This window comes from Chroicocephalus ridibundus, chromosome 2 (genome assembly GCF_963924245.1).
Source record: "Chroicocephalus ridibundus chromosome 2, bChrRid1.1, whole genome shotgun sequence".
Lineage (NCBI taxonomy): Eukaryota > Metazoa > Chordata > Aves > Charadriiformes > Laridae > Chroicocephalus > Chroicocephalus ridibundus.
In genome coordinates, this window is record NC_086285.1 from 924,104 (window position 1) to 951,839 (window position 27,736).

At 47.7% G+C, this 27,736-nt stretch overlaps 1 protein-coding gene across 11 annotated transcripts in view; it reads left to right on the forward strand.

The window, feature by feature from the left end:
- MAP4 (microtubule associated protein 4) overlaps positions 1-27,736 on the forward strand; it is a 174,710-nt gene that overhangs the window by 115,163 nt on the left and 31,811 nt on the right. For 10 of the 11 annotated variants that reach the window (XM_063324175.1, XM_063324182.1, XM_063324184.1 and 7 more), the window contains 3 exons: positions 1,024-1,167; positions 1,962-2,132; positions 3,270-7,580. In XM_063324175.1, the coding sequence (XP_063180245.1) occupies positions 1,024-1,167; positions 1,962-2,132; positions 3,270-7,580 (4,626 nt within the window). The remainder of the gene's footprint in view (positions 1-1,023; positions 1,168-1,961; positions 2,133-3,269; positions 7,581-27,736) is intronic. The other variant, XM_063324185.1, reaches the window with a different exon arrangement.

Here is a 27,736-nt window from a genome sequence, read left to right on the forward strand (position 1 = left end):
GCACAATTATCTGAGACTGTCAAATGAAAAGCGTGTTTTTTTAGTACTAAAGATTATGCTGTGCCTTGCACAAAACACCTTCAGTAGAGCTCAGTTCTGCTGTCAAGAAAACAAGCCGAGGAAGCGCTTCATCAGGAGTTTTTGCTTATAAAATATAAAACTAGAATATCTAAATGATTTTTTTTTTTTTACCTTGGCATTCTTAGCAGTGATGTATGGGGTTTTTTTTAGGACAGACGTACAGACATTTTAGTTCATCCCTGTTACTACTGATTTTTGTATCGCTGCCGACCCCAGCAGATACTGAGATCTCCACAAATCCTGTAGGACACGGTGTTTTCAAGCAAAGGTTTTTATCTTCACAGCGGTTTCTGGCCAGACTGGTCAGCTTTGATAGTTTGGTGACATTTCCTTGGAATGGCTATAGGCGTCGAAGTGGCGAGGTGGGCGTTTTGGTGTTTTCCACGGTGGAAAAAATTTCCACGGTGGAATCTGTCGCCCATGGTGGTGGGCAGTAGATCCTCCGCTGCAGAGATTTCTCAAAGGACACTCTCCTTTTGGAAAGAAAATTGCTGTAAAAATACAGCAAATCGCGCTGGGCAGAGGCAGCGTTATGTGGATTGATTGCAGAAGGAGTTGGAGTGAGATATTTTCTTTCTTCCCTTCTACCACTCTTTAGTTTAATGATAGGAATACATTTTAAAAAAAGGGAAGTTTTAACAAAAAAATCCCAACTAGAATGTAGTAACTGAGGGACGGAGGTGGGTGACTCAAAGAGTAAATACCGGGCAACACGGAAAGATTGGCTTGAGCAGAACACTTAGGCTTTCAGGAGGGGAGAGCTGGTAGAAAGTGATCCTAAAAAGCAGATTACCGCTGCTTTGAAAGTGAAAAAACCCCTTTCGTTTGTTGTGGAAGACAAGTATTAGGTGAGGAAGTGATTATTTTATTTTTTTTTTTTAATCTGAATCTGACCTAAATTAAAAATAATTTGAATTTTAATTCTTTACATTCTGTTTGCAGAAGCAACTGCGAATGTGGAACAAGAATTGAAAGTCCCAGAAGCTTGTGTTGGTCTTTTGGAGAAAGCTGAAGACGACAGAGCGTCTCCCAGCCACCACGAGCAGCATCTTCCCCAACAGACGAACCATCTTTCGGAACCAGCAGGTGAGAAATGCAACGCGCAGTATAAAACAAGCCAGCGCTTTGCTCCCAGCTAATTCTGCCCCGCCACCGACGTTCTTCTTTGCAGCCGCTGTTCTCCTCTCCTTGCCCAAGGACAAAGCAACGAAGGTTTAATTTCAAGAAGGTTAATTAGTGTGTGCAAACATGGGGGCTGTTATCAATAGGTGGTGGTCTTAGCATTTGAAATTACCATCGTATAACTTGCCTTTTTCTTCCTCATCCATGGTTGTACCAAAGTCTGTCATCGTTTTTACTTCTATTTAAAATTTAAATAAAATTAATTATATCTAGAACTGTTCTCCAATGTAATTATGTCTTGCAAATTAAGACTTGTTGTAATTATGGGTGGCTAGGAATTTTGTAGTGTCTGCATGAATATATTCTAAGGTATATATGAATGCTAGATGATTAGCGTTAGATTGGGCCTCCAGCCTGATAATGGAGTATGTTCTGGATATAAATTCCAGTGGGAAGCTAGTATAGTCTGAATTCGGTGGATTATAAAGAGGAAAAAAAATAACCCAAATCCTCACCCTGCGCTTAAGCCCCAAGACAGTCTTTGTGTCGTGTTTTTCCTCCACCTTGGCACGTCTACCGAAATAGAAAATTGCTGCTTAAAATGGGCTTGTGAGGAGATAATGCCTAGTAGGCTGCTGCGTCTTATAAACTTCATCCTTATGAAAAATAAAAATAAAACCTATAACCTTGCTTTTATACTGCAGGTTACCTGTGTTCCTAAGAACTGAAGTGTTCTGTTCATTCTTTTCATATTTCAGTTCCAGTAGAAGCAAAAGAAGCCGTTGCACTAGAAAATAAAGACCTTCTTCCAGAAAAATCTGTTACTACTGTGGATGTTGCTGTTACGGAGAAACAAAAGGAGGCGGCCGAACACAACCATGTCCAACACGCAGAACCTCAGCAAGAAAAAACCCCGCCAGAGCCCACAGGTAGAATATAAATCATAATTCAATTTTACAATGGAAAAATCCTCTGTGAACTCTTCACCTTTTCCTGCCGGCTGTGTTGCCACTTGAGCAAGCAGAAATCTTTTTTGCAGCAAGCAGCCGTGCGGTTCTTTGCATTCATCAGTGCCTCTGCTTGTACTTTGCCTCTAATCCCTGCTCTCTTAAATAGCCTTTTCCTCTCCACGTTCACCGGACTAAAAGCCCAAAGATGGGTGCTGCTGGTACCTTAGCGCTGGGAGTGGCTTCTCTCTTCTGCTGTAGAATTTAAAAGCTCGCCATCTTTTTGGCCATTACTTGCTCGCTTTTTATTTCGGTATTAAAAAAGACCATTAATTCTTATTACAATATTCCTGCCGAAGACCTCCTTCCAAATTGAGTTTTGTCATTATCAAAGGAAAATGCAATTTTCTGCCTGCTCCGCTAAGCCAGCCTCTCCCGTGAGCTGTTATTGCTTACGCTGGCGACTGGAGGCTGACTTTGTGGGCCAGGGCTAACTGACAAACGACTGATGCTCTTTAAAATCGGTGGCTTTGTAGCTAAGGAAACCTCGTGCTGCCTGTAAAGGGAGTACAGAAGCAAACGCCTTCTGCTCCGGAGGCTCTGCCTTCCGCTGCTTCCACTGTGGGTGCTGTGGGAAACTCTTCTGCTCCCCCTTCCCCGTTATGCCCCTTCTCCCTTCCCTAAGTCTCATCTTTCCACTTAACTGGTATTTTCGCATTTTGGAAGGATGCCAGTTAAGGATATAAAAAGGTTTATCTGTCTTCTTGTCTTGCCTAAGACAAAATGGATCCTTAATGCATTTTTAAAAAGAGATAGCACGTCCTTACAAGAACTGTTGCTTTTCGGTGGGCTAAGAGCATGTATCAGGAATTATGTATTTTTAAATAGCATTGACGTATTTATCGGTAGCGGTTTAAATAGGTTTTGCGTGTAAATGTCTATCCCAGCCCTGCTGAGGTGGATTTAGAATTAGTGTGGTGTCGGTGATGGAAAATTCTGCATATATGACTGTATGGACTGTCTTAGATGGCTATAATCACATATATAGTGTATCTTTATTATTATTTTTTTTAAAACAAATAGTTGCTTCGATGTTTGAGCAGGCTTCCTGTATTCCAGGTCTACCTACTGCACAAATAAGGCAAGCTAACAAATCAAGTGAACGCAGGTTTGGCAGAGCAAAACCTGCACCAGTGCCTATTGCAGATGTACCAGAGGAACGGCCAGTAGGTCTCCCACAACGGAAGAGTTCTGACCCAAAAGTAGACCCCTGTTCCGTAGTGGAACTCGGATGTGTTGCCAGAACGTCCCCTCGCAGTAGGGTTTCGCATGAAAAGACAACGGAGCAGCCATCCAACGTGCCGTCGGAGTTTGTGGAGAGCTGCAGAGATGTACCAAGGGAGAGCTGGGATTTGGAAGGTTCTCTGGCCGTTGTGAAGAAAAAGAAAAAGAAACCGAAACAAAAGAGAAACCAGCTGCCAAGAACGATGGAGTTCTGGGATGACAATGTAACAGTCTCAAAAGCTCCTCAAAATTCTCCGTTTGCTGTCGAATTGCAAAAACCAGATGTCTGTCCCGTTCTGCCTGCTGAAGCTCGCAGAGAGCAGTCAATTGCCTCAGGAAGCAGAGCTCCAGGTACGCCAAAGGGTGCGAAAATCGTACCTGGAAGTCATATCCTGGCTGAGCAAAATGCCTTCTCGGTGCCAGCACCGGGACAGCAGGCCCAAAAACCTGACGTGCCGTTAGAATCTGGCTCGGATGCAAAAAATGGAGACGTCATGAAAGGGGAAGAAAGGAGAGATGACAGTTTGGTGCCGCAATCTAAAGGCAAAAGGAAAGAGGTTCCCTTGCAGCAGGTAGGCGAGACTAAGGTGGAGGAATCTATTGCAGCCAAGGAGCCAACCAAGCCTGTGGAAAGAGATCTTCTTGACAAAAACGAAAAGAGGGAGCATAAGGAGTCAAACTGTGCTGCCCCGCTGCCATCTCTTTCAGAAGCCGCCGATCCAAGCAAAGTAGAAACTCCTTTAGAGACTAAACCTCCAGAATTGCTCCTTTGTGATAAAGCGAAGGAGGCCAAACGTGCGTCTCCTGGGCGTGAAGCGTTCGGTGGTGCTGGCCATCCTGAGCTTCAGACTTCCAGCGGGGCACGAGAAGAAGCGGCAAAGAAAAGAGGTAGTTGTGACAAAAGCAAAGGGGTTGGGAATGAATCCCTCCAAGAGCCTGTTCTTCTGGAGGCCGCGGCCCCCTCAGACAAGCTTCCTAACGAGCCAAAGGCAGATGATGAAATCAAACCAGTGTCCTCCGATAAGCACAGGGCCGTTGACTGTAGTACTTCCGAGGGAGTGTTGAAAACTCCGATAGATACTACTAAAATGCCTCTTACACCATTGGTTTTACCGAAACCCGAGGAAGTCGCTGCTTTGCAGAGCAGAAAAGCTGCCGGTTTTTCAGAGCAGCCCTTTCTTCTGCCGGCAAAGTCTGACGCAACCGACCATCCCGCCTCTGCCGAAGCAGCGGACAGAGCGACGGTAGCAGATTCCCCTGATAAAAACAAAGGGAAAGGATTTAGTGCGTTAGAGCAGCAGACGGGAAAAGATCCCAATATTGCGCATGGGATGGACAGACCTAAAAAAAAGCGCGGTGAAGGGAGAGTGAAAAAAATCAAAAGCTTCTCTGAGCAGATGATGCTTTCGGAGGATGGCGCGAGGACAGATGAGAATATAAAAGAACCAACTTCCCCTGATAAAGGCAGAGGTTTTGCTGCAAGGGGACATCCGTCAGGAGGCATTACACATGCTTACCCTGCAGACAAGCCAAAAAAAAGAGGTAGTGATGGGAGAAGTAAAAAAGGTGAAAGAAGTTTTTTCCAGCAGCCTTTTCTTGAGACGAAGGTGGACCCAAGCAGTTCTCCCGACGTAACCGATAAAACGAAGGAAGTTAGCGTGAGTGCTAAAGGCAGAGAGAGGGGCTGTGTTACTGCTGAGTGCTTTCAGGAGAATACATCAGATGTAAGTAAGATGCAAAAGTCAAGTGAGTTGGTAGCAGAGAAGCCTAAAGAAAGCGTTGGAAAAAATGAAATAGTTGATTCAGGTGCTTTAGACCAACCAGCTCTGGGGAGCAGGGGAGAGGAAGCGAAGCACCTTGCTGCGGCTGACACGATCAGCACAGCAAAGGAGGTAGATTGGATGAATAAAAGCAAAGAGGCCGGAATTACTTCTGCAAGTGAATCGGTTGCAGTAAATTCTGCTGCCGCGCTGGTGGCGGACAAAGCGAGGAAGAGGTGTAGCGACGGGAAAAGGAAAAAAACCGACAAAAGTCCTGTGGGGCGGGCAGCTGCCCTGGGTGCTGGGGGGGAAACAAGCCCTTCTCCAAGCAAAGAGAAGGCAGCTGGAAACACGAAAGAAATGACCGTTGATAAAGATAAGGGGTCTGGTTCTGAAAGAGAGCTTTTGCCGGAGAATCTGATGGGTTTAACCAAAGGGCTGCTGGAAAAGCCTGAAATACAAAATGGCAATAGAAGTTTCTCTAATCAAGCGGTTCTTTCAGGTCATAAAATAGAAATGGCAGAGACAGAAATAGTCAGCGCTAAAGAAATTTGGCCCATGAGTAAAGGTAAGGAACTAGATAGATCCCAGCCTCTCCCAGAGCACAAGGCGGACGCGATTGCGGCACGAGGTCCCACCGGGGGACTGGTGATGGACAAGCCTAGGAAAAAAAGCAGAGACGTGAGAGGCAAAAAGGCTGAAAATAGTCCTGAGCGCTCTGCGCTGGGTCCAGGTAATGTCCCTGCAGTAGGTGAAGAGGTGGGAAATACTAAACAAGCTCAGTCTGTTGATAAAGGAGGCAAAGAGGCTAATTCCGGTCCTTCAGCGGGTCTGCGAGGTGACCTGACTGCGGCTGCTGAGGTGCCAGCTCCGGCTGTTCCGCTGGAGCCGGAAAAATCGCACACAAGTAATAAGGAGAAATGCAAAACGATGGAGGCCAACTTGCAGCAGCCGTGTCTTCCGCAGCGTAACGCAGGCGCAGAGATGTTTCCTCCTCGCGACCTGGAGAGAACTGACACATGTGAAGCAGAAAGTCCTGCTCCTTGTAGCAGAGGAAAGGGTGGAATTCCTATCCCAGAGCATCTGGCAGCGGCAGATCACACCTTTACTGATGGATCTAAAAAGAAGGATTTTGATGGAAGTAGTAAAAAGGCTAAAAATGCTGCTGAGCAACCTGTTTTTCTCGAGCCAAAAACAAACGGGAGAGAAGCGCAGCCTCCCGTGGGATCTGCGATGGGGTATGGAATGGAAGAGGTGGATTTTGTAGATGAAAACAGAAATATTAAAAACTTTCCCGTTGGCCCTCAAATGCTTTGGAATAATAAAGGAAGCGACTTGGGATCCTTCGCTCAGCCCGCAGGAGCTGGTCCCGATAACATCGGCAGTGTTTCCTCTGGCTTCCCAAAGCAGAGAGACGAGGGGGTGAGGAATAAGGGGCTCCCTCCTCCTGAAGGGGTGGCAGAGGGCGGCAGCGTTGTGCCCGCGTCTGGTACGAAGGAGGAGACGCAGGCGCAGAAATTTTGCGAGCAGCCCATCGACCTGGGACGCGAAGAGCCTGGAAAAGAAGCTTCGAAGGAAGACGGTAAAACCAAAGCGGCTGGTTCCCAGGATGGGAGCGAGGTGGGTAAACCACTGTCTTCGGATGGTTCGCTTAAACAGGACGTTAAATCAAAGACGGACGAAGTTCCCCTTTCTCCTGGGGCAAAGGTGGGTGACAAAGAAATAAGAACCGTTGATAAAAACCAAAATGCTGACACCGCTTCCCCAGACCGTCCTCGGAAGGTGGCCGATTCAAACAGTACGGCGGCTCCTGTAGGTGCCAAAGGGGCAGAGGAAGCAGAAGCACCCGTCTCTGCCGGAGGGAAGGGCGCTGGGGGCGTTTCCCCGGCGCTTGCAGCGGCGCCGGGCAGCGAGGCAGAAGCGCGGGTGGAGGATAAAGCTGAAGAGGCTGAGCTGGGTGGAGGTAGGAAGGGTGAGCAGATCTTGGACAATCAAGCGGCCCAAGCAGAGGCTGCTGGTTTAAACCTGACAGCTGCCCAAACAACCCCAATAAGTCCCCAAAATAACGATAAAGGTCATTCTCAGCCAGCAGCAGAGGATGCTGCTCACGGTGGGGAAGCTCACCTGAAGGATGCCCCGGCCTTGAAGCCCGAAGGAGATAAACCTGAAGGCGCAACTAAAGATAAAGAAGAGGAATGTGAACAAAAAGCCGTGAAGGATGCCAAGAAAGAGAGAGTTAAAGCGGCAGAACAGATAAAAGGCTACATGAGACCCACAAAATCCAGAGGGGTGCCACCTCTGCCGGCCAGGCCTGCTGCTCCAGAGCGGGAGAAACAAAGGCAGCCGAAACCCACTGGTATGAGCCGGCCTCAGAGGCAAGAAAAAGGTGTGTGTTTGCGGTTTGAGCTAGCGGCAGTAATGCAGACAGCTTGCGTGCGAGACCTTGCTACTTGTCAGTGCGTTGGCATGAATACGTAATTGTTAATCCTATGTGGCACAAGCGAGTGTGGCATGACTGGGGTTTTTTTGGCTGATCTTAAAAGGCTGTTAGTTCTGCTTGCCTGTCTCACAGCGCTAATTCCCAGGGTTTGAGGGATTGACAGCTTGGTCTAAGTTCCAGAACTCCTGGTTTATTTATTTTTTTCTTTTATTCCTTCAGAGCTAATTTTACCTATCTACTGTAGAATATTTAAGTAACCTCTGCCCTTTTTGGTGTTGAGTTACATTAGCTTCTTGTCAGCCGAGAAAGTGACTTTCGTCTGGGATGCGGCAGCGGATCATGGCGCTCCCCGAGCAGCTCCGTGCGCCACGGGCGGGCAGGGAGCCGCGTATTTCTGGGCTAGGAAATCTTCTCCGTGGCTATCGTGTTGCAGGGTTTGGTTTTAATCCTACCTCAGGCTGACTGCAACCATCTACTCTTCCTCCTGCCATTCAGTAATGACTTTCTCTTAAGCTACCTTGAGCTGCTACGTCCATAAAATGTGCTTCCTTCTAGAATAATAATCTGATACAGATTTTTTTTATTTTTTTTAAGACTTTATCTCTCTGTTGAGACTGTGGAGGGCCTGGTGAGAGGTTCGGACTGTTTACCCTGGCTGTTGTCCAGGGCACAAGATCCCCGCACTCATAGGAAATGAGGAGGAACTAATTTGATAGAATTTAATGAAGTTTGCAGGAATTTTGAAACGGAGAATGCGGTATGGTCGCAGATGAAATAAAAAAAAAAATAATACAAAAAAACCACCAACCAACCAAACCCAACCCTTCTACTTCTCATCCCAAACCTTCCTCAGGAAGAATTGGCATCTTCTCGGTGAATTCCGCTCCGCTGAGGTGGGCTGGGGACGTTCATCCCAGCCCTTGGGTGCTCTTTGGTTTTTTGCCTTGTCATCAGGCAGGGAAAGTTTGTTCCCGTTCCTATTTCTGCGGAGTTCCTTGCTGCCAGTTTGCATGATGCAGCCACTAACTTAACAAACATCGAGCTCCAGTGCGCCTTAACATGCTGGTCAGGTTTTTTGAGAGGTTTTTGTAATTTTAATGAGTGTTGCATAACCCAAAGTAGTTCTATTTTAGTGAAAGTGGTGTTCTCTGCATGAACTTGTGCCTGCAGAAGTGATGTTCTTTGGTGCATGATGCTACGAAATAAAGGGAAAGCTAAAGGCAGTATCTCTTTTTTAAAAAAAAAAAAAGTAATAATTCTTTAAAGCCTTTCCATTGTCTGCCAAAAGTCTTTATTTTCCTTTGCTGACTGCTGTATTCAAGGGAACAGAATTTTAGTAGCAGATCCATGTGAACAAGGAAAGCTCCTCCTGAATGTTTTGCGCAGGTAACGCGTGTGCAGAGTTGAAGGATTCCTGGTTCAGAGTAGCGCGTCCGCGCCTGAGTAAGTTGGAATTTCGCACGGGGCTTTAATAAGATTCAGTGGCTTTCGTCCTTTCAGCACTTCGTAGGCACATGGTTGGTTTTTTAAGAGAAGCTCTGAAGGACGGAGCTTGTTTTGGGGGAGGTTTAGGATGGATATTAGGAAAAACTTCTTCACCGAAAGGGTCGTCAAGCGTTGGAAGAGGCTGTCCAGGGCAGTGGTGGAGTCGCCATCCCTGGGGGGATTTAGAAGCTGGGCGGATGTGGTGCTGAGGGACGTGGGGTAGTGGTGGCCTTGGCAGTGCTGGGCTAACGGTTGGACTTGATGATCTTAAAGGTCCTTTCCAACCTAGATGATTCCACGATTCTGTGTTCCTGTGGCAATTTAAGTCCAAGCACTGTCAGGTGTGGAGGCCACACCTGAGCCACTGGCATGGCTTCGAGCAGTCCATGGGGGATCGCGCGACACCTGGGCCGAGGGACGAAGCCTCAGCTGCCATCAGGCTTGTAGCAGGGGAGGAGCAGGGAAGCAGGTTTGCTTTGCCATCCAGATCCGTTACCGAGTCTTGTCTTCCCATCCACCCTCTGCCCAGCTCCTAACGAAGTCGCTGCTTGGTGAGTTGCAAAACGCCAGCAAACCCTGGCCCGAGTCCCGGAGCCGGCACCACTGGGGTGGAAGTGCCTTAGGCTGGATCCGAGCATGGAACGGTGAATTCATGTGTCAGTTCAACGCAAGTTAAAACCAGAAATCAATGAAGGGAAGGTGTTGAGATTTCAAGACCGTGAGCGTTGAGTGTGTTTGTTCACTGGGCAGAGCAGGAGCTAAAGGCATCCAGGAGACCACTGCAACGATTATAGTGCAGATGTCACTAAGTTGATGGGGCCGTGGACTGTACAGACCTCGTACAGTTCATCCTCCTGTTAAGATAACAGTTCACCGCTCAAAGATTTTGTATTTTTACCTGCCACCAGAACTTGGCCATCACTTCGTCTGCATTTGTCCGGCAGGACTGTGGAGCCCATCCTTTAGAACATCTGATAGCCGCCCGTATAAGCTGTTTTTCCTTGTGGTGGGCAGCCGGTGATCTGCTGTTGGACTCACGCCTGTAGGTATTTTGGAGGATACTCTGCTGAAGTTTAACAACTGAAGTCTCTTTAGCCAGGCTCCCATCCCGTACACCGCCTGTTCTTGAATAACAGGACGGCTTTCCGAAAGGCATCGGCTCCTGTATGTATGGCTAAAATAGGTACGAGCTCTGTGATACGGCTCCCTTGGGAGTCATGGCAACTGTGATGCTGCAGATTTCTCTCCCCGAGGGAAGTTGTCTGTATCTTTTATAAACCGGGCCTGCAAACTTCTGTCATTTTATATTTATTTTTTTTTTCTAATTTTGACTTTGCAGCTTGAAGTTAAGAAATGTTGGACGTAAGGCTGCTCGTGCAATTTGAATTTAACGCCTTATCCATCTTTAGGATTTATTGCAGCTTCTCGTTTTTGTTGTTATCGTGGGAAGAACTGCCCCAGATTCTACTGGAAAACTATTTTATGCCTTTTAATGTCAGGAGGCAGCTGAGATGATAACCAAAACACCTCGGACGTTATCAGCCTTTAAAAATATGACTGAGCTTTTATGCTGCTACTTGCGTGGAATTAAAGCTAAAATTGGGAATTATGTATAAAAAGCAGGGCCCCAAAGTGTGTCCCTGCGAGCAGGTGCCCTGTCTGGCGCAGGGCGGGGGCTCCGAGGTTGCGGAACGGTTAACGGAGGAAATGGTGGAGGGTTTCCGTTCAGCCAGAGTTGAGCCATTTATTCGATTTTTACTGCTAGCGTCCCTCTTCCCTCCAGCTGTATTTCAACATTCAGACTTTGAAATGATTTTTTTTTTTACTCCAATCTATGCTTAAAGAATAGTCTATTTTAGAAAAAAGAAAATAATTTGTTTCAGTGTCTCCTTAACATTTTTTGGTTTGCGTAAGCTCCTTGGGAAAGGGCTGTCTTCGTATGTGGCTGGTCCAGTGATGCTCCAGGACTTAATGCTGTGGGCTTCGATGCTGGCAGAGTAAAGAGCTTGTTGTAAAACCCCGCTGTGGTCTGGACAGTTGCTCCCCAGTTATTCTCCCAGCCGTGGACTGGAGGGGCCTGTTGAAGGGGTCATCTGATGGATGGCCACCAGGCTGGATGGGGACGTTGGGCAACCTGGTCTGCTGGGAGGTGTCCCTCCCCATGGCAGGGGGTTGGAACGAGATGATCTTGAAGGTCCCTTCCCACCCAAACCATTCTGTGATTCTATGATGCCCAGTCTCCCTCTTTTCTTCAAAAGCTTCCATCATCGCGACCTCTGCGGCTGCCCTCCACGGGCATCCTGCCAGCGCCCGTCCCGTTGGCTGGGCTGGTGACAAGCTGTCTGCGCAGCCCATTGGCACCGTCGCCCTGTGTAACGCGGGACGTATTTCTCAATATGACAGCTCTGAATCCCTCGTGTGTAAATGAGATACATTTAAAAGCAAGCGATGCCATCCCTGCTTAATTACAGTATTTGCTTGTCTTCTCCAGCCACAGTGAAGCCCCTTCTCTAAACATTTTCTTTTCCTGACTGGTTTCCGTTATCCCCGTGTGGTTATAATGTTAAGTCGGTTTAGCATTTCCAGAGTAACCTTTCACTCACGTAATGTCTGGAGTTCTCCTGGGGGACCCCAAGCTCCAATTGGGTTCCTCTAATTGGAGCCGCTCAGCTGCGGTGGGGCAGTGGGCGACGTGGATGTGGAACCAACTGCGTCCGTCGTCACAAAGGCACTCGTGGGCACGTACCTCGTGATAACAGCGGTGCTTTAATAACGCTATTGAAATTATCAGAATAACATCAAATTGCAGCCTGGTCGTTAATTAAGACCTGTGAATTATCCCAGGTAGGTGTATGAGAGAAGTGAAAACGGAACAACGGCACCAGCCAATTCTCACGTCAGAACTAAACGTGTTTACGAAGCGGCGAGAGAACTTGGCTGTTGTCTGCTTCTCCCCTGAATTTTTGCACCCGTGCGTTTGTGTTTGATTCTGCTTTAACAGAAAGTTTGGTTGAGGTGTCGGTTCTGTCCGTAATCAAAAGGTGAGCTGAGCTTCGAGGGCGTTTTTGCGGATCTGCACCGTGCAGATGCCGCCATTCGGAGGCCCCTTTGTCTTTCGTTGAATCACTGCACGGCTCTGAATATGTTCTCTTTGCTCCGAACAGCTGTAACTGCCTGCATAGGCCCCTATTTCTTTTTTCCTAGTTGTTTTTGTGCTGTGTGTTACATTGATACTGGCTTTTTCTCCAGCTGGGCGGTCTCAGGCAGCAGCTCGCATTTTAAGCTGGCACCCCGTAGTCTTTGCCGAGGACTTCCCAAGTTCGGGGTTCTTCCTTTATTTTATATTCCTGCTCATCCTCGACACTCTGATTGTCAAGAAAAGCTGGGGACAAAACGAATCTACTTCTGTTTGTAAATTCTGCCAGATTAGGAAGGTTGAACACATTTCCTTGGTGATTTTGTTTAACTTTCCGGTGATATCTGAATTTCAAGCCTCATTTTTCCTTGCCGATGTTGCCGGTTCGCTGCTCATGTATCATTCCGTTGACTTTGCTTTGACTCTTTTTGGTTTCCACTATCAAATGCTCCTGTGGTAACCAAATACTGATCATGTTTTGAGTTGGAACACTCTGGAGTGTGTTTTAATTCTGGTTTTGGCTGATCACTGGGATTTTTAACGTGTTAAATTCTAAAGTAAATAGGATTCGAAGGTGCCCCTGCCCATGGCAGGGGGGTTGGAACACGATGATCTTCAGGTTCCCCTCCCACCCAAACCGTTCTGTGATCTGTAAATGTCCTGACATTGGTTTGGGTGGGAAGGGACCTTAAAGATCATCTAGTTCCAACTCCCGGCCTATAAAAGGCGAGCGCGTGTTTGAGCATTGCCCGGCTCTGCACCTTTCAAATGTTAAGCTTGTAGTGCAAAGTTAGGATGGCCAGAAAACGAAATATTCCGGTTCACCTTTTTATCCTTTAGCCTGGCTTCCTCCAGACTGGGAGGTGAAATGCCGGCTGAGAGGTACCCTCGGACTTCAGGTGGTGTTTTACAGGCAGAGAGTGTTCGTCGGAGCAGCACAACACACGCGTGTACGAACATACAGACGAGCGAGTGTATAAACGGCGGTTTTACAGTCTCGGCTTTTATAGACACAGCGTTTCCTTGATGGTTCTGGTCAGTCCGATCGCTGACTGTCATTGGTAATAACACTTAATTAGCGACCGCGTTAGTTGGAGATGCTGGCAAGGAGTAGCTCATCATCCTGGAAAGTGACGTTGCCTTAGAAACCAGCGCGAAGGATTGCACAGAAACGATTGTGTTAGATTAAAAAAAAAAAAAAAAAAAAAAAAGAAAAGAAAAAAAAAGAAAAACCAACCAGCAAAGGCATTAGGAGGGATAAGTAATAGCTTCGGGAGTGAAGCAAAAATAGAAACACTAGGCTGATTCATCTGCTGAGGCTGGAAGCCTGCAGATTGGGTATTAAGTGGTGACGTGTTGATGTAGTGATCTTGGGCTGCTCTGGTTATTGGCGCTCCTTAGCCCGGGCAGCCGCGTTCTACCTGGTAGAGCCCGGGGAAGGGGACAGGGATTCCTTGCAGTTGCTTTCTTTGGAAAATGCTCCCGTTCAGAGATAGGACAGAAGCAGCAAAACACACCTAAGCGGCTCAGCTAAATGGCTGCAGATGTGTTTAATGTTGGTGCTGAAACACGTGCTCCATGTGCTCGCCTTCCTTGACGGGCTTATTCCTGTCAGCTGTGGCTGTAAGGAAAGACAGGATTTAGTGATGGTAAGAGGATGTGAACAGACAAAATAGAACCCTCCTCCTTGCGAAACTGGCTGCTGTCTCACCACGGGAAGGTCGCGAGAAGCTCCAGGCGGTGGGCGAAATCTCCACATCCAGAAGCCGCACCAGGGTCAGACTTGCAAGAGCTTATAACTGTTTCACTGCCGCTGTCTGACAGGTTCTTGAAAAGAAAGATGGTGGGGAGCCAAAAGGATGGTGAAAGCCCAGATTTGGTACTTGAAGAGTACGAAATCTTCCTCAAGGGTGGCCTCCTTTCAGGAAGTCTAACTTGCTCTTCTAACCCAACTCCTCCTTAGCATGGGCCCTTCCTCGCTCGAATTCTTTCTCAAAAATCTGTCCCACTCTTCTTCTCTGAACATCCTCCCACCGTTTCCTGCCTGTCTTTCACCGACTAGTGCGGCTCCTCGTATCATTCATTAGAAAATTGAAGCTTTGTCACAATCTAAAGGAAGAACTTGGAGCAGAGCTCTAGTGTGAAGACTGCTGGTTGTGTCTTGAGCGTTGGTGATTTCTTGAGCTTTGGTCTCACACCAACCGTGGTGCAGCTTCAGAGGCAGAATATTAATGAATTTCGAGGGGAAAAAAATGCTTTTGGGAGAAGGTAGAGGCTTGGGCACTGGAACTGAGGATGGGTATCTGGAAACAATGCGCTGTGGGCAGGAGAAAGCTGTTGAAAAGCTCTCAGTGCACGAACTCTCCCTTACCTCCATTAATGTCCTGAGAGGTTAAATATTAGATGACTTCAGAGATTTTTTTCCAAGCTAAGCATTCTCCTGCTTCTGAGTATCCCAGGTATTGAACACGGTTCATTTCCTACATTTAAAAAAAAAATAAAATTATTAAATAAAGTGGCAGTGGGGGTTGTTCCTGGCTGTGTATTGACATTCAGTCAGGCTTTTCTTCCCAGTGATACAAATCCCTTCTGTGATACGGGGCTCTGAAGTACCAGCCCCTAAATCAATGGGGTTTTTTTTTTCCTCTGTCTATTGTAAGTCGTAGCTGTTTGCTTTAAAAAAAAAGAACAAAAAAAACAAAACAAAAAAAAACACAAACCAAAAAAAGATTAAATAAAGACCCACTGGGTGGTTTCAGGTAGCTTTACAAACTTGCCCTCGCTCCTGGTGGAGCGCGTTAAGTGATCTCTAACGGGCTGAGATTTACTACAAAAATCTTGGGTTTGGAATTGAGTGAGCGACAGAGGAATCGCCGTAATTAATGGGATCATCGGGGAGGACGTCGAGGGTCGAGGTCGGCCCTTTTGGGGCGCGAACTAAATACTTGGAGTGAGCGAGTTCTGCCTCGGTCAGGAGAGAAAATGCAAGCCTTGAGCGAAGGTCCCATTTTCCACTAGCAAGACATATAGGAATAATTTTAAAGCGCAGAAAAAAAACCTGTTGCGGCCTTTTGCGAAGTGAAGCCTTGTGGGTGGAACTATTCTGGTTAATTAGAGGGTGTCGCGAAAGATTGGGATAACTTACAGTTCCTTAGTCATTGTTTTTAAATATAGCAGCGCCTTAGATCCAAAGCTTAAATACAAGTAGATGAATGTGTGGATTGTAGCGTTTCTCAGCAGCAGGTTAAATTCAGGGGGCGTAGCGTAGCTTGCAGTCGCTGGGTGTAAAAATACATTTATGCTCAGTTAAACTGCAGCAGGGAGTCCTTTTCCTGCTTCTAAGGGAGCGTATGGATGTCTGTAATGGTCAGCGTCTGTCAAGCATCGTAACCCTGGTTTGAAGAAGAAAATTTGCCTTAGTCAAGGATTAATCTCTACCGGGCACTTAAGGGGGGGGGGGGGGGGAAAAGACGACTCTGCAGTTTGGTGCTAATGCAACGGTAGCAATCCAGAGAGCGCCGGCCGAGGGGCTGGGAGCAGTCTCGGGTAAGCTCCCGGTTTAACCAGGGAGACAATGTCCAAATCCGGAATCGCAGCTGGAGAAGCCCTGTCGAGGACGCTGGATATCGAAGCTTCACGGGATGGCCGAGTGCCGCACTCGAGACGTGCGGTTTTGAATAGATCAACACGGAATGTGAAATGCTAGGTGTAAATTAAGCTCAGTGGAAAAAAAGCAGATCAAAAATATTGTAAGATATGTTCACGTTTTTAAAAAAAAATATTAAAAATCAAGTATTTAAGCCTACAAAACCTCTCCTGACCCGACCCATTTCATCCTTTTCAGCTTTGCCGGTTTGCCTGTGTGAGCGAGGGGGTTTGCGAATTGTGAAATCCTCATTACAGCAGCGCTTGTGACGGCTGTTGACTCCGAAAGAAGATATTAAAATGCGCTGAAAACAAAGCCCTTGTGCTGAAAGAGCTCATTCTGTGCTGTGGTGTTTGGGGTGGGGCGTGTTTTGGGGGCTTGTGTTTTGTTATTGTTTAAGGGGAGGAAAATTGCTGACCTTAGTTCCTAAGTATTACGCAGGGTGGTTCATCAGCAGGAATTAAGACTTATCAATGCATCGCTCATCACAGGGTTTGACAGAGAAAAAGGAGATGGCAATATTCCCCAAAATGCTTAATTGCCCAAGAAATGCTGCTCACAAAAAAAATCATTTCACCGAGATGATTAAACCCCCACGAGTGCCTCGCCAGAGATGGGTATTTCTATTGCAGAAGTGTATTCCTCTTGATTTATTTTTTTTTTTAAAGGCTAAAACCTGACATTTTGGGTTGAACTAGCGGCTGAATGCAGTAAATGAAGGCGTGCGGCAGGCAGGGGGTGGGGAGGAAGGAGTTTTGTGGTGAATACAAGGGGGCATGGTGTGTCGTCACCGGCGCCGGCAGCCTGCGAGCTCGGCTGGCTCGGAGGTGGTGTTACAGCCGCCGGAGGAAGCGAAGCGAGCGGAGATGTCTCTCTCCAACAAGCAGCCGGCATCGCTCTCCGAATACAGCCAGCTCTGCAAAAGCAAGAACGCGGAGAGCTTCTCGGAAACCTTCCACTGCATGGAGTCCCCGAAAGACTTCGGCAAAACGGAATTTGAATGGCAGAGGACTGAGGGGAAGCTTAATGAGATTGGCTTGAATGTAAACTCAGGGGGACCGATTAAGGATGGGCTCGTTAAGAACGCTGGTTTCACGGATGAGGACAAGCTCTGCTTCTTTGAAGGAAAACTAGACAAAGAGCTAAAAATAGCTCAGAAAGACAAAAGAGAAATCGAGGTGCAAGGCAAAAAATACCAGGCAGCTGCAGGTCACCTTGAGAGCTGGTCTCTGATTTCTGACCCGTTTCCTTCTGCAGAAGGGAACTTTGCAAACCCTAAAACTACAGATTTTCACGTGGGACAGGCAGGAGCTGAAAAACCCGGTCCCGGGCTGGGTAAAAATGAAGCCATCACCGATCAGGAGAAAGCAGCCGGTAAGGCTGGAATAGAGACCAAACGCCAGCCAGAGCCAAACCTGCCCAATCTGGCTGTGTCGGAGAGCGAGCCCAGCAAATACGGGAAGGAACAAGAAATTAGTGTCTGGAATCCGAATTTCCACCCTATCCCGCCTAACGACGCGGGGTCTAAAGAAGCAAGCGTGAAAAAAGATGGAGCCCCCAGCTATTGTGTAATTGGGGTGGTTAATGACAACTATGTGCAGAGTGGCTTTTCCGCGTCCTCCACGGCACCTAAGCCAGAACCTCCAACTACCACCGTGGAGCTGGCACAAGACGACTCCAAAAGTAGTGACTTCAATAATGCTGCTGAAATGGAGGAAGAGCTGGAAGACAAGCTGGGCTGTGCAGACGACGGCGATTTTCTGAACAGGGCTGCCCACCAAAGGAAGGCAATGAGGCGTGCGATGTCCGAGTGCTCGCACTTGTCGGTGCCCCTCACCCTTAACCTGGCCGATAAATACCCTGAGCCGGTGCTTAGAGAAGACGTCGCTACTGGTCTGCTCTCTCCGAATAGCAGCCTGACCCAGTGCTCCAGCCCCACGGTCAGAAAGCCGGGCGCTCCAATGAAAAGGTCAATGACCGTGTCAGAAGAGCAAACATCTGTCTGCAGCCTGGGACCCGAGCAGAGCCACGCGGGGCTGCCCAGCCTGGTGGTGAAGGAGCATCAGTCCCTCCTGGCAGAGGAGCCGGCTGCCAAGAAGAGAGAGGAGCGGAACGGCAGTGGCAACTCGGGCAAGAAAGAGCTGGGCAGCCCGAGCTTGTATCACAGCAAGCTGGAGCAAATCCCTGAAATCAGCGGCCAGGACAAAGAGAGGGAGGAGGAGGCGGCGGCCAAGAGGGAGAAGAGAAACGCCACCGATGGAGCCGCCGGGTTCGATTCTCCGCAAAGCAAACGCACCGAGATGGAATCCGGCAAAACCGCTCCGCTGGAAAGAAAAGAAATTGAGGTCAGCGATGTGCAGAGCTCTCCGTCTCCCAAGCAAGGAGATTTACCACGTGATGGTATGTTGCTAATTTTTACCTCCCCGGGGAGCCAGCGGACGGTACTGGGGAGCAACTCACTGACTTTACGGGCTGCGGGCAGACGGTGGGCGGCTCGGTACACCTGGAAAGGCCCACACGGGTCGGGTTCTCATAGTTAGAGCAAAGGATATATTTTTAGATAGATGAAAATGGAGGAAAGAAACATAAAAAAAAAAAATAATACTAATTGCCTGGCTGGTTCCAGAGCATCTGTTGCAGCACCGGCTGTGAGTTGCGTGCTGGCATCCTAAACCTGACTCATAGCTTTTAAAATCTGTGCTCTCCAACAGGGGCAATCGGTCTCTCCTCACTCCCCGAAGGTACACGCAGGTCCCTTCTGGTGCGCAAGCTGTATCGTTAGCGCGAGCGCGTCAGCAAAGTTAAAACCCGCATCAAAAAGGTGGGAGGTTTGTGCTTTTCTGTTAAGCTTTTAGCACCTTTTGGCATTTCTGCCTGAGGGGGCCAGCACGAGTCGATGGGTTAAGCTCTCCGAACTGAAATTCCCAGTGCTGAAATTCAAAGTGGAATTTCCCCGTTCCTTTCTGTAACCTCTCTCCCCAAACCCCAGTTACAATGGAGCCTTCCCCATTGCTAAGTGTCAATAGCGGCTTGTTTTCTTTTGGAGTGTTTTGTTGTTGCGATAGTGCTGGGATGCATGAGGTCAGTCTTCCCGGATTTAAAATCTGTGAGAAGAGTAGTTAATCTTTGTTCTCCGTCCTGGAACAACATCCATGTCCCTCCTGCCGGCTTCAGCCAGCAACAAACCTGCTTCCCGCCCCCCCTCCCCGAGATTTTGGGTGCAAGGAGGGTCTGTGTGCTTTGTCTGCCGCCCGTATTAACACGAGCTTTGCATGGGAAGCGGAAAGAAAAATGTGTCAGGGGATGAAGACAAAAGACCCGCATGAGAATTTTTGCATCCGATGGCTTTTGTAGCCAGCTGGTTTTGCTCAACCTTCGGAGGACTAATATAAAACTTGAAACTGTAATACCCTGGTGTGAGAGAGGAGAGTAACGTGCCGGTGGCTGGAGGGATGCGCTGTTCGGATCGAGCTCGGAAACGCTGCATTTGGGTTGATAAGGCCGCGCGCTCCGCAGCGGGGAGCCCGGGAAGGCGGTCTCTGAGTGAGGCGGTGGGCTGCGAGAGCTACAGATTAGAGTTATCTTCTCTGGTTTGCGGTGTGTTAGTGACACCCGATGGTCAGTCAGTCGGCTCTCGTCATCCGTCCTTCCAGCTGTCACTTACCCCTTTAACAGAACCATATTCTGGCTCGAATTACAGTTTTACTTCTCTCTAATAATTTCTCTGTGATGCCTCAATTTCCGAGACCTGTGGTCAGAGATCCCTATAAGGAGGTTTTGGCAACACAAACCTCCCCGCTCCGAGGTGCCAACGTGTCTTGTCTTCTTCCCTTTCCATTACCACCGTGTTACCGTGTTCCTTACGGTCTACTTGGTGCACAGATTTTAAATAGCTCTGGCAGTCGTGAGATGAAGTCGCGTCAGTTTTGGTGGCAGCGCGTCACGGATTGCAGACATCGGTTCTTCGGAGCCTGAACAGAGATGTCAAGTCCTTTCAGGCAGGCAGGAGCCATCCGCTCTCCTGTTGATAGTCACTGGAGTGGTGCGGTGAGGTCCTGGCTGCGAGCCGTGGTTGGAGGGGACACTGGAGATGGGCTTGCGGGAAGGAGCTGTGCAACTGTGTGTTCACCTGCTCAATTTTGTACTTAGAATCAGAATCGGTTGGGTGGGAAGGGACCTTAAAGCCCACCCAGTGCCACCCCCTGCCCTGGGCAGGGACACCTCCCACCAGCCCAGGTTGCTCCAAGCCCCAACCAACCTGCCCTTGAACCCCTCCAGGGATGGGGCAGCCACAGCTTCTCTGGGCAACCTGGGCCAAGGGCTCACCACCCTTAGAGTGAAAAATTTCTTCCTGAGATCTGACTTAAATCTCCCCTCTTTCAAACCCTACTTAGTTTTAAAACCATACTTACACAAAAGCGTTGACTTCTTGACAGCTGAAGCATGACATGGGTGAAAGTGATGTTGGCAACAAATGTGGAACAGAAAAAGCACTCTATTTGTGCACACCTTCCGTGTCCCAGAATTTGTGGGGTGGGGGGGGGGTTGCCGACATCCCCTCTGCGACTGACGTTTGTTTGCAACGAGGCAAATTAGCGAGGAGGTTCGCATTTCGGATGAGCAGGAAACCAGGTTTGGCAAATTCTGTCCGGCTGGAGAGACGGCCCTTTCGAAACACAGACGTGGGGGATTTTTACATCAGGAAAAAACACTGAAAACCTAACGTACAGCGGATTGACATGTTTTCCCCGGAGGGGTTGAGCATCAGTGATATAAAGGTCACTGAAAGATGCGAACGCTCCAAGTCTTCTGCTTGGGTTGCTTTTTGCAGATGGCTAATTTGTATTACCAAGTTGGTTGTTTTTTTTTTTAAGCGTCTAGGTTTAAAATTTTGTGCTGTCACAAACTTTATTTTTTTATGTAGGTTTTTATAAGGTTTATCATCCTTATAACCGTAGGACTTGAGTGTGGACTGATACGGGAATAACTGCGTTGGCGGGCAGCTCGCGGGCTCTCCTGGGCGAGCAAACCAGAGAGTCGTAACTTTTTTTTTACTCTAAAATGAACAGCTGCTTTGGTTTGCGCTGTTGCGTGTACAATGCATTGCTAAGACATAAACTCTGGATTTCTTCTCTCCTGGAAGAAAAACCCGGCGGCAGACGCAATAAAATGTTTTCTTCGCTTTTATGTATGTGCAGTTTAGAAGGAATTGTTGGAATGCAAGAGAAACGTGCAAAAATTCCTTGGATGGTTCTGAAACGCTTTCAAACTTTCTGCGACGAGCTTCTGCTTCCTCTCCCCTGTTAAGAAGCAGAGAGGGACGGTTATAATAAAAATAACTCAACCAAGCAAGCAGGCTTGGCTGTAAGCGTGGAACTGATTCTAAATCTGTCCTTTGCGTTTTATTTGTGGCTAAATTACCCCTTCGTATCCTTATCAACTTCTGCTTCAGGCTTGGCGTTCACCTCCCAGCTCTCCTTCCAGTCGCAAGGCGATGTGTCCAAAATGGCCAACATCTCGATTTTATCTCAGATAAATACGCTTTTCCTGCTCCTTTTTAATTCTTCTCTTTTTCTGCCTCTCCTATCTGTTCAGTCTGAACTTAGCGCTTACGTTCCGGGTAACAGCTTTTAATCACTTGCACCTTTCTGCATCCTAAAAATCCTTGAAAGGATCGGCCAACCCGATTCTAACCGTTGGAATGGCGTCCCTTGAAATTCTGCCGAAAACAGATTTCCTCGGCCCTATCCAGCCAAGGTTTGGTTGGTTTGGGTTTTTTTGCTAAACCTCTACTACTCCTAGTTTTTTAAGGTGACCTAGAATTGTACGTAAAATATTTCTTTTCTTGCAGGTAGTTGCATGTTAGTATGATGGCACAGTTCATTTAATTTCAGTCTAAAAGTTGTCAAAAAGGCGTTCCTGTTCCAATCTCTCGCGAATTTTACGGTATTTTAAGCGAGGAGATCCTGGCTGCAGAGAGCAGAGCTGCAGAACTTGCCCTGGTCCCTCATTTCCCCAGCAATCACTGCAGGTTCTCACCGAAACAAGCGGCCGCGTTGTTTCCTGCGCTGAACAACAGGTTTGATTCACGGCCACCTTGTGTGTAAGCTGCTGTGTGATTTATTGCACGTACCTCCTATGCCACCTCCGATGGTATCGCTTAGATAAGCGGTGTCACTCGCCACGCCTCCACCTTCTGCCTTTTCTCACTTGCTTTGAATTTCTTGAAATATTTTTCTGCTCTGAAATACCCGAAATTCCAGGCCCCGCTGGACCACACTGAGCTGGGACTGTCACCTCGCTGCGACTCAGCAGCTTGGTGTGTATGAATCGGAAAAATCGTCTTCGTTTTCTGACTCTTATTTCTTCATAAATCCGTAAGCAAGGGGTGCAATCCAGCGTAACTTCGGAATCTCCTGCAGGTTGTGTGTTGTTTTTTTTTTTTTTTCCACTTTGTGGTTTAGATAAATATAGAATCCGAGACTTCCAACATGACTGAGTTAGGCTGCGGTAGCCTGTGGCCTCAGGTTGCACAGATTAAAGTTAATTACGGGATTAGGAAACACCAGCCCAGCTACCTCGTAATGAACTGATGATACTTGTTCAAGGAACGGTGGTGGGGATGGTGGCTTGCTAACGAGGCTCCTTGCCAGATTAAATCATGCTTTTCGTGAGAAAGAAAAGAAAGAAGTGATTGCAGGCTGTGGGAAGGAGGGGAAAATGAAGGGACCGGTGATAAACAGTGACCGAGGCAGGCTGTGGGTAGTTCGGTGAAAATTCTTACTTGGTGTGGGCACGTTCAGCCTTAAATATAAACTAAACATTGGCCTCTCGCAGGGACTGAGTTTAAAATTGATGCCGGAAGTTTTGTAATCGTTACGTGAATCAGGTGGGTTCCCTGTTCTGTAACACCGTGCGTTCTCAAAAATCATAGAATCATAGAACTGTTAGGGTTGGAAGGGACCTTAAAAATCACCTAGTTCCAACCCCCCCTGCCATGGGCAGGGACACCTCCCACTAGATCAGGTTGCTCAGAGCCCCGGCCAGCCTGGCCTTGAACACTTCCAGGGATGGGGCTGCCACCACCTCTCTGGGCAACCTGTTCCAGTGTCTCACCACCCTCATGGTGAAGAACTTCTTCCTAACGTCCAGTCTGAATTGACCCATCTCTAGTTTTAATCCATTCCCTCTAGTCCTACCATGACCCAACATCCTAAAAAGTCCCTCCCCAGCTTTCTTGGAGGCCCCCTTAAGATACTGGTAGGCCACTAGAAGGTCTCCTCGGAGCCTTCTTTTCTCCAGACTGAACAACCCCAACTCTCTCAGTCTGTCCCAAATTCGAGGCAGACCACCTTCCCCCCCCGGGGGTTTACATTTACAGCAGATGCTGGAGCTTCCCTCTTCCCCTGGCCGGGGAGAGGTGAGCGGGGCAAGGAGATGTTTGGCAGCAGGAAATATGGGTTGAGGGCAGCATGTGCCGGTCCTGTGCACTGCTCATCCCTGGGAATTCCTCCTGCAAGCTGCAGGGGACAAGTGTGGCAGGACTTAAAGGATGGGGACTTCAATGGATGAGTCTTCAGGGTAGGCTGGGTAGGATAAAGGTGTATAAAATGGGTTAGGAAGACCCTCAGACCGGCTTCTCCGTGGCTTGTGCTGGTATCAGATGATATGCAAGACTTTGACGTTGGACTAGTTGGATTGTTGGCGATATCTTTTCTTTGTGTGTAAGTGTTCAGAGACATCTGTAATTATTTTGCCTTTTGAACAGTATGGAATTGCAATTTTCTGCCTTGGGATGCTGCAAATAGCCCAGGTGTCCCCTGGCGTTGCCTGAACTCGAGCGGCCGCCTGGAGATGCTGGGAGGTTTCAGCAACGCTCAGACCAGGCTTGGGGACAGACCGAAATTAGGAATCGAGGCGGCATTTCTTTCCTGGTCCCCACTTGATGTCCCGTCTAAGGCTGTTTCAATTAATGCTGTGGTTTTGCTGGTATTTTTAGTTTGACTGGGAGGTTTCCTTGTCTCTCTTGCTTTGCTTTCTCAGGAGCATTGACAGAAAATAGGGCGTTTTGTCGGGTTTATGAATGTGCTTCCACTTTTATCAATGAAAAAGGAAAAACTAATGATTTTGTTAGCTTGCTTTATATCCAGCGTCAAATTTTTAGCACAGTGTTGCAGTCAGAGTACGTTAATTATTCTCAATAGCTGCCCGATTCCAGTTCGTGCCATGTTAGGTAACGTGGCAAGTAGCTCAGGTTGTTCTAGAAGAACAAGTTGTGATATTTAGGATTTGCCTTCCTGGGTTAAAAACAGAGTCTTAACAAATCAACCTGGCTTTACAAGATGCGTGCAAAGGGGACATCTGGTTTATTCCTTGACTCTTGGTAACGAGTAAATACGTACACGTTGATCGAGTTGCATTCGGTGCCCAATAAAATGTGTAGCTATTCTGCATTTGGGTCAAGCAGGAGACGTTCTATTTAGCCTTTTCTGGAGAGGAGAAAGCAGATAAGGGTTGTATTTCTGCTTAAACCGAGATTTGTTGTAGTTGTAGATAGTTTTGTCTTACGAGCCTTAAACAAAAAGGCTTCATTTGGTGGTGGTTTTTATGATGAAGCAGCTCCTCCTGGATGGCGATGGATGAAGAAGAAAGAGCTGGTGCCTCTCTGCAGCGTTCCTGGCAAAAGCATTATTTACATGGTCTGGTTTTGTTTCTGAGGTTGTTTACGGTTAAGAGGGAGAGTAAAGATGGTCATTGCCTTATTGCTTAATGTATTTCTCTTAATGGATTTTTCAGCTGATGACTCTAATCCCTATGAGAATTACGGAGCTGTTTCATTGAATGATGTTTTAGTTCAGCTTAGCCTGATGAATCTCCCTCGCTGGGGACGCGGAAGACGAGTGCCTGGCCTCGTTCGCGTGCGCCTCGGAATCCAGCTGCGCGTCCTCCTTCCATTTTGAAGCCCATAAATGAGCGAGCCGGGACCCCTGACTAGGGGCAAGGCAGGTGAAATACCGACCCCGTGAAATGGGGGCTAATTCCTTCCCAGGTGGGAAGCGATTTAAGCGTTATAGTCTGAGGTACCCACTGAAATGCTCATTGAACTCGTCAATAAGGGGAGAAAAAGGAAAAGAAGACATAACGTTCTTTTAACAGTCTTACAGATGCCCAGTATATAATTACTGTTATCCTTTATCTTCAGCTTTTGTTTACTGCAGTAGCAGAAAATAGAAGTACTTGCTTTTGGCCTTTTAAGGTGAGCCCAAGATGTGTTACACCGGGGTCTTCACCTGCTCCTTTTGACGTGGAGAGTGAGTTTTTGGGAACACTTATCCTTCACTAAGTTGCCACGTGATAGTTGAGAAATACACGCACGTAGGTTGGACTAGATGGTCTGAAAGGCGATTCTATGATAGGCTTTTCTTTTGAGTTCCAGGATTTACAAAACAATGCAGTGGCACGGGTTAACTCACGGGTATGGTTCTATAAGTACTTTTTCCTCATTTTACTTCTCCAAAGAAGGAGACGCGATCAGTAAAGCTTTTCAGATTTTAGTGCCTGTGTTTTTCACACATGGTAACAGCTTTCACGAGGGCCTTTAGAGCCAAACTGATGGCAAAGGGGTCGGAAGGACTGAAGGTCTGTGTTTGCTCTGCTCTTGGGTCTCAGCGTCGCCTCCCCGAGCTCTGTCGAACCCTCCTGGGTTTGTTTCTGCGCTTGCAGAGGGGGAGCAATAGCGCTGCTGTTGTGAGGATTTTCTAGGATGTAGACGTCATAAGGATGCTTTTGGGGGGCTTCCCTTCAGCAAATGGAGTTCTAAGAATTCAGGAAGGAAGAGAGAACGAGAAAAAATGGTATCAATTTATAAATTCATTATGCGCTCGCATTCTGAATACGATGCGTAAATCTGCACGTTGTCGTCTGCCTCAAAAAATCAGAAGTATGATAAATAAAAGCATCAGATCAGAGATGTTCATACGGGGAATGGCCAAATAAACAAAGACTCTTTAGCGTTGAAGAGAGAAGACTTGGAGAGGGAGATGGTTATGTTTCCTGGCCATAACGCCAGGAATGACATGAAAGTTGTGAACAAGAGAAGACCGTTCAGTTTTTCCAGTATAAGAATATGGGTCATCAAATGAAAATAGCAGCAGCAGATGAAAGCAAATGATGCCGGGTGACTTGTGAGCAATTTACAGTGAAGCTGTAAAACAAACATCTTGTGCCAGGAATTTGTGAATTGAGATATTTTATCTTTTTTTTTTTTTTTTTACCATGAGGCTAATCAAATATTGGAGGAGAAGCCCCAAGATACGGAATCTCCATCCTTGGAGATGCTAAAATCCCGAGCAATCTGGTATAATTTGAGCGGGGGATTGGGCTAAATGACCTCCAGACATCCCTTCCGACCTACACGGTTCTGCTCTTCTAATGTTGAATGATTACATGGGCCAAAAAGCTGTTGGACAAGCGAGTCGTCTCTAAATTGCAAGTCACAGGGTGGTGAGAGAGATATTTTTTTTTTTTTGGAGGAGAGTGCGGTGGTGTTTTCTCCTTATGATTAGGAAAACTATATATAGTTATTCAGAATCGGGACTTGGCTTCAAGAAGACATATGATTAATTGCGTACAACGTGGGCATCTGCCACTACGTAGCTGTAATAGAAAGTCACTTAGACTGGAACGGAGCTCTGGAGCGCTCTGGTTTAACCCCTGTCTCAGAACCACCCGTAAGTCGATGAGGTTGCTCCGGGGCCATGTTGTGTCCCTTCCAGGTCTGAATGTCTCCAAGGGTGGAGATCTCACAACCTCTTTGGGCTCCCTCCAGTGTGTGACCTCCCTCACATTGAAGAAGTTTTTCCTTATATTTGGAAATGACGCTGGCCATGGCTGTAAGCAGCCTGGTCTACTGGGACCTGCTCTGAGTGATGGGTTGGGCTGGTGACCCCCAAGGTCCCTTCCAACCTTTCATTGCTCTGTGGTCCATGTTGCTTGACCACGTTGGTATATCTGTGCAGGCAGATTGCCGGATTCTCACAGTAACCCTGTGCAATACGTATAATTGCGTTTCGAGTATTGCCTTTAAGGTTAAAGTCATGAAGCTTTGTCTTCGCTTTCAGTATGTGGGTTTACAGTCGTCCGTTTTAGCGTAGGCTCTGAGGAGTGGGGTGGCAGTTCCTGTCACCCTGCCCTTCCTCAACCGCGTCACTCTTCATTCAGAAATGGGACGGTGCCGTCACCTCTGCTGTCATAGAACCATAGAATCTTCATGGTTGGAAAGGACCTTTGAGATCATGGAGTCCAACCATAGACGCACCAAAAAAAACCCCAAACCCCTACAATCTCTGCCACTAGAGCACGCCCTGAAGTACCAAATCCAGATGTTCCTTAAACACCTCTAGGGATGGTGACCCAACCCTCTCCCCGGGCAGGCTGTCCCAGTGCCTGACCACTCTTGCAGTAAAGTCATTCTTCCTAATAGCTGATCTGAACCTCCCCTGCCGCAGCTTCAGCCCATTTCCTCTGGTCCTGTCATTATTCCCCTGGGAGAAGAGGCCAACCCCCACCTCTCTGCACCCTCCTTTCAGGGAGTTGTAGAGGGCAATGAGGTCTCCCCTCAGCCTCCTCTTCTCCAAGCTAAACATGCCCAGCTCCCTCAGCCTCTCCTCAGATGCCCTGGTCTCCAGAGCCCTCCCCAGCCTGGTCACTCTCCTCTGGACACGCTCCAGCACCTCAACGTCCCTCTTGTACAGAGGGGCCCAGAGCTGAACACAGCGCTCGAGGTGAGGCCTCACCAGTGTCCTTTCCTATTGCCCAGCCGTTCAGGTTTCAAAC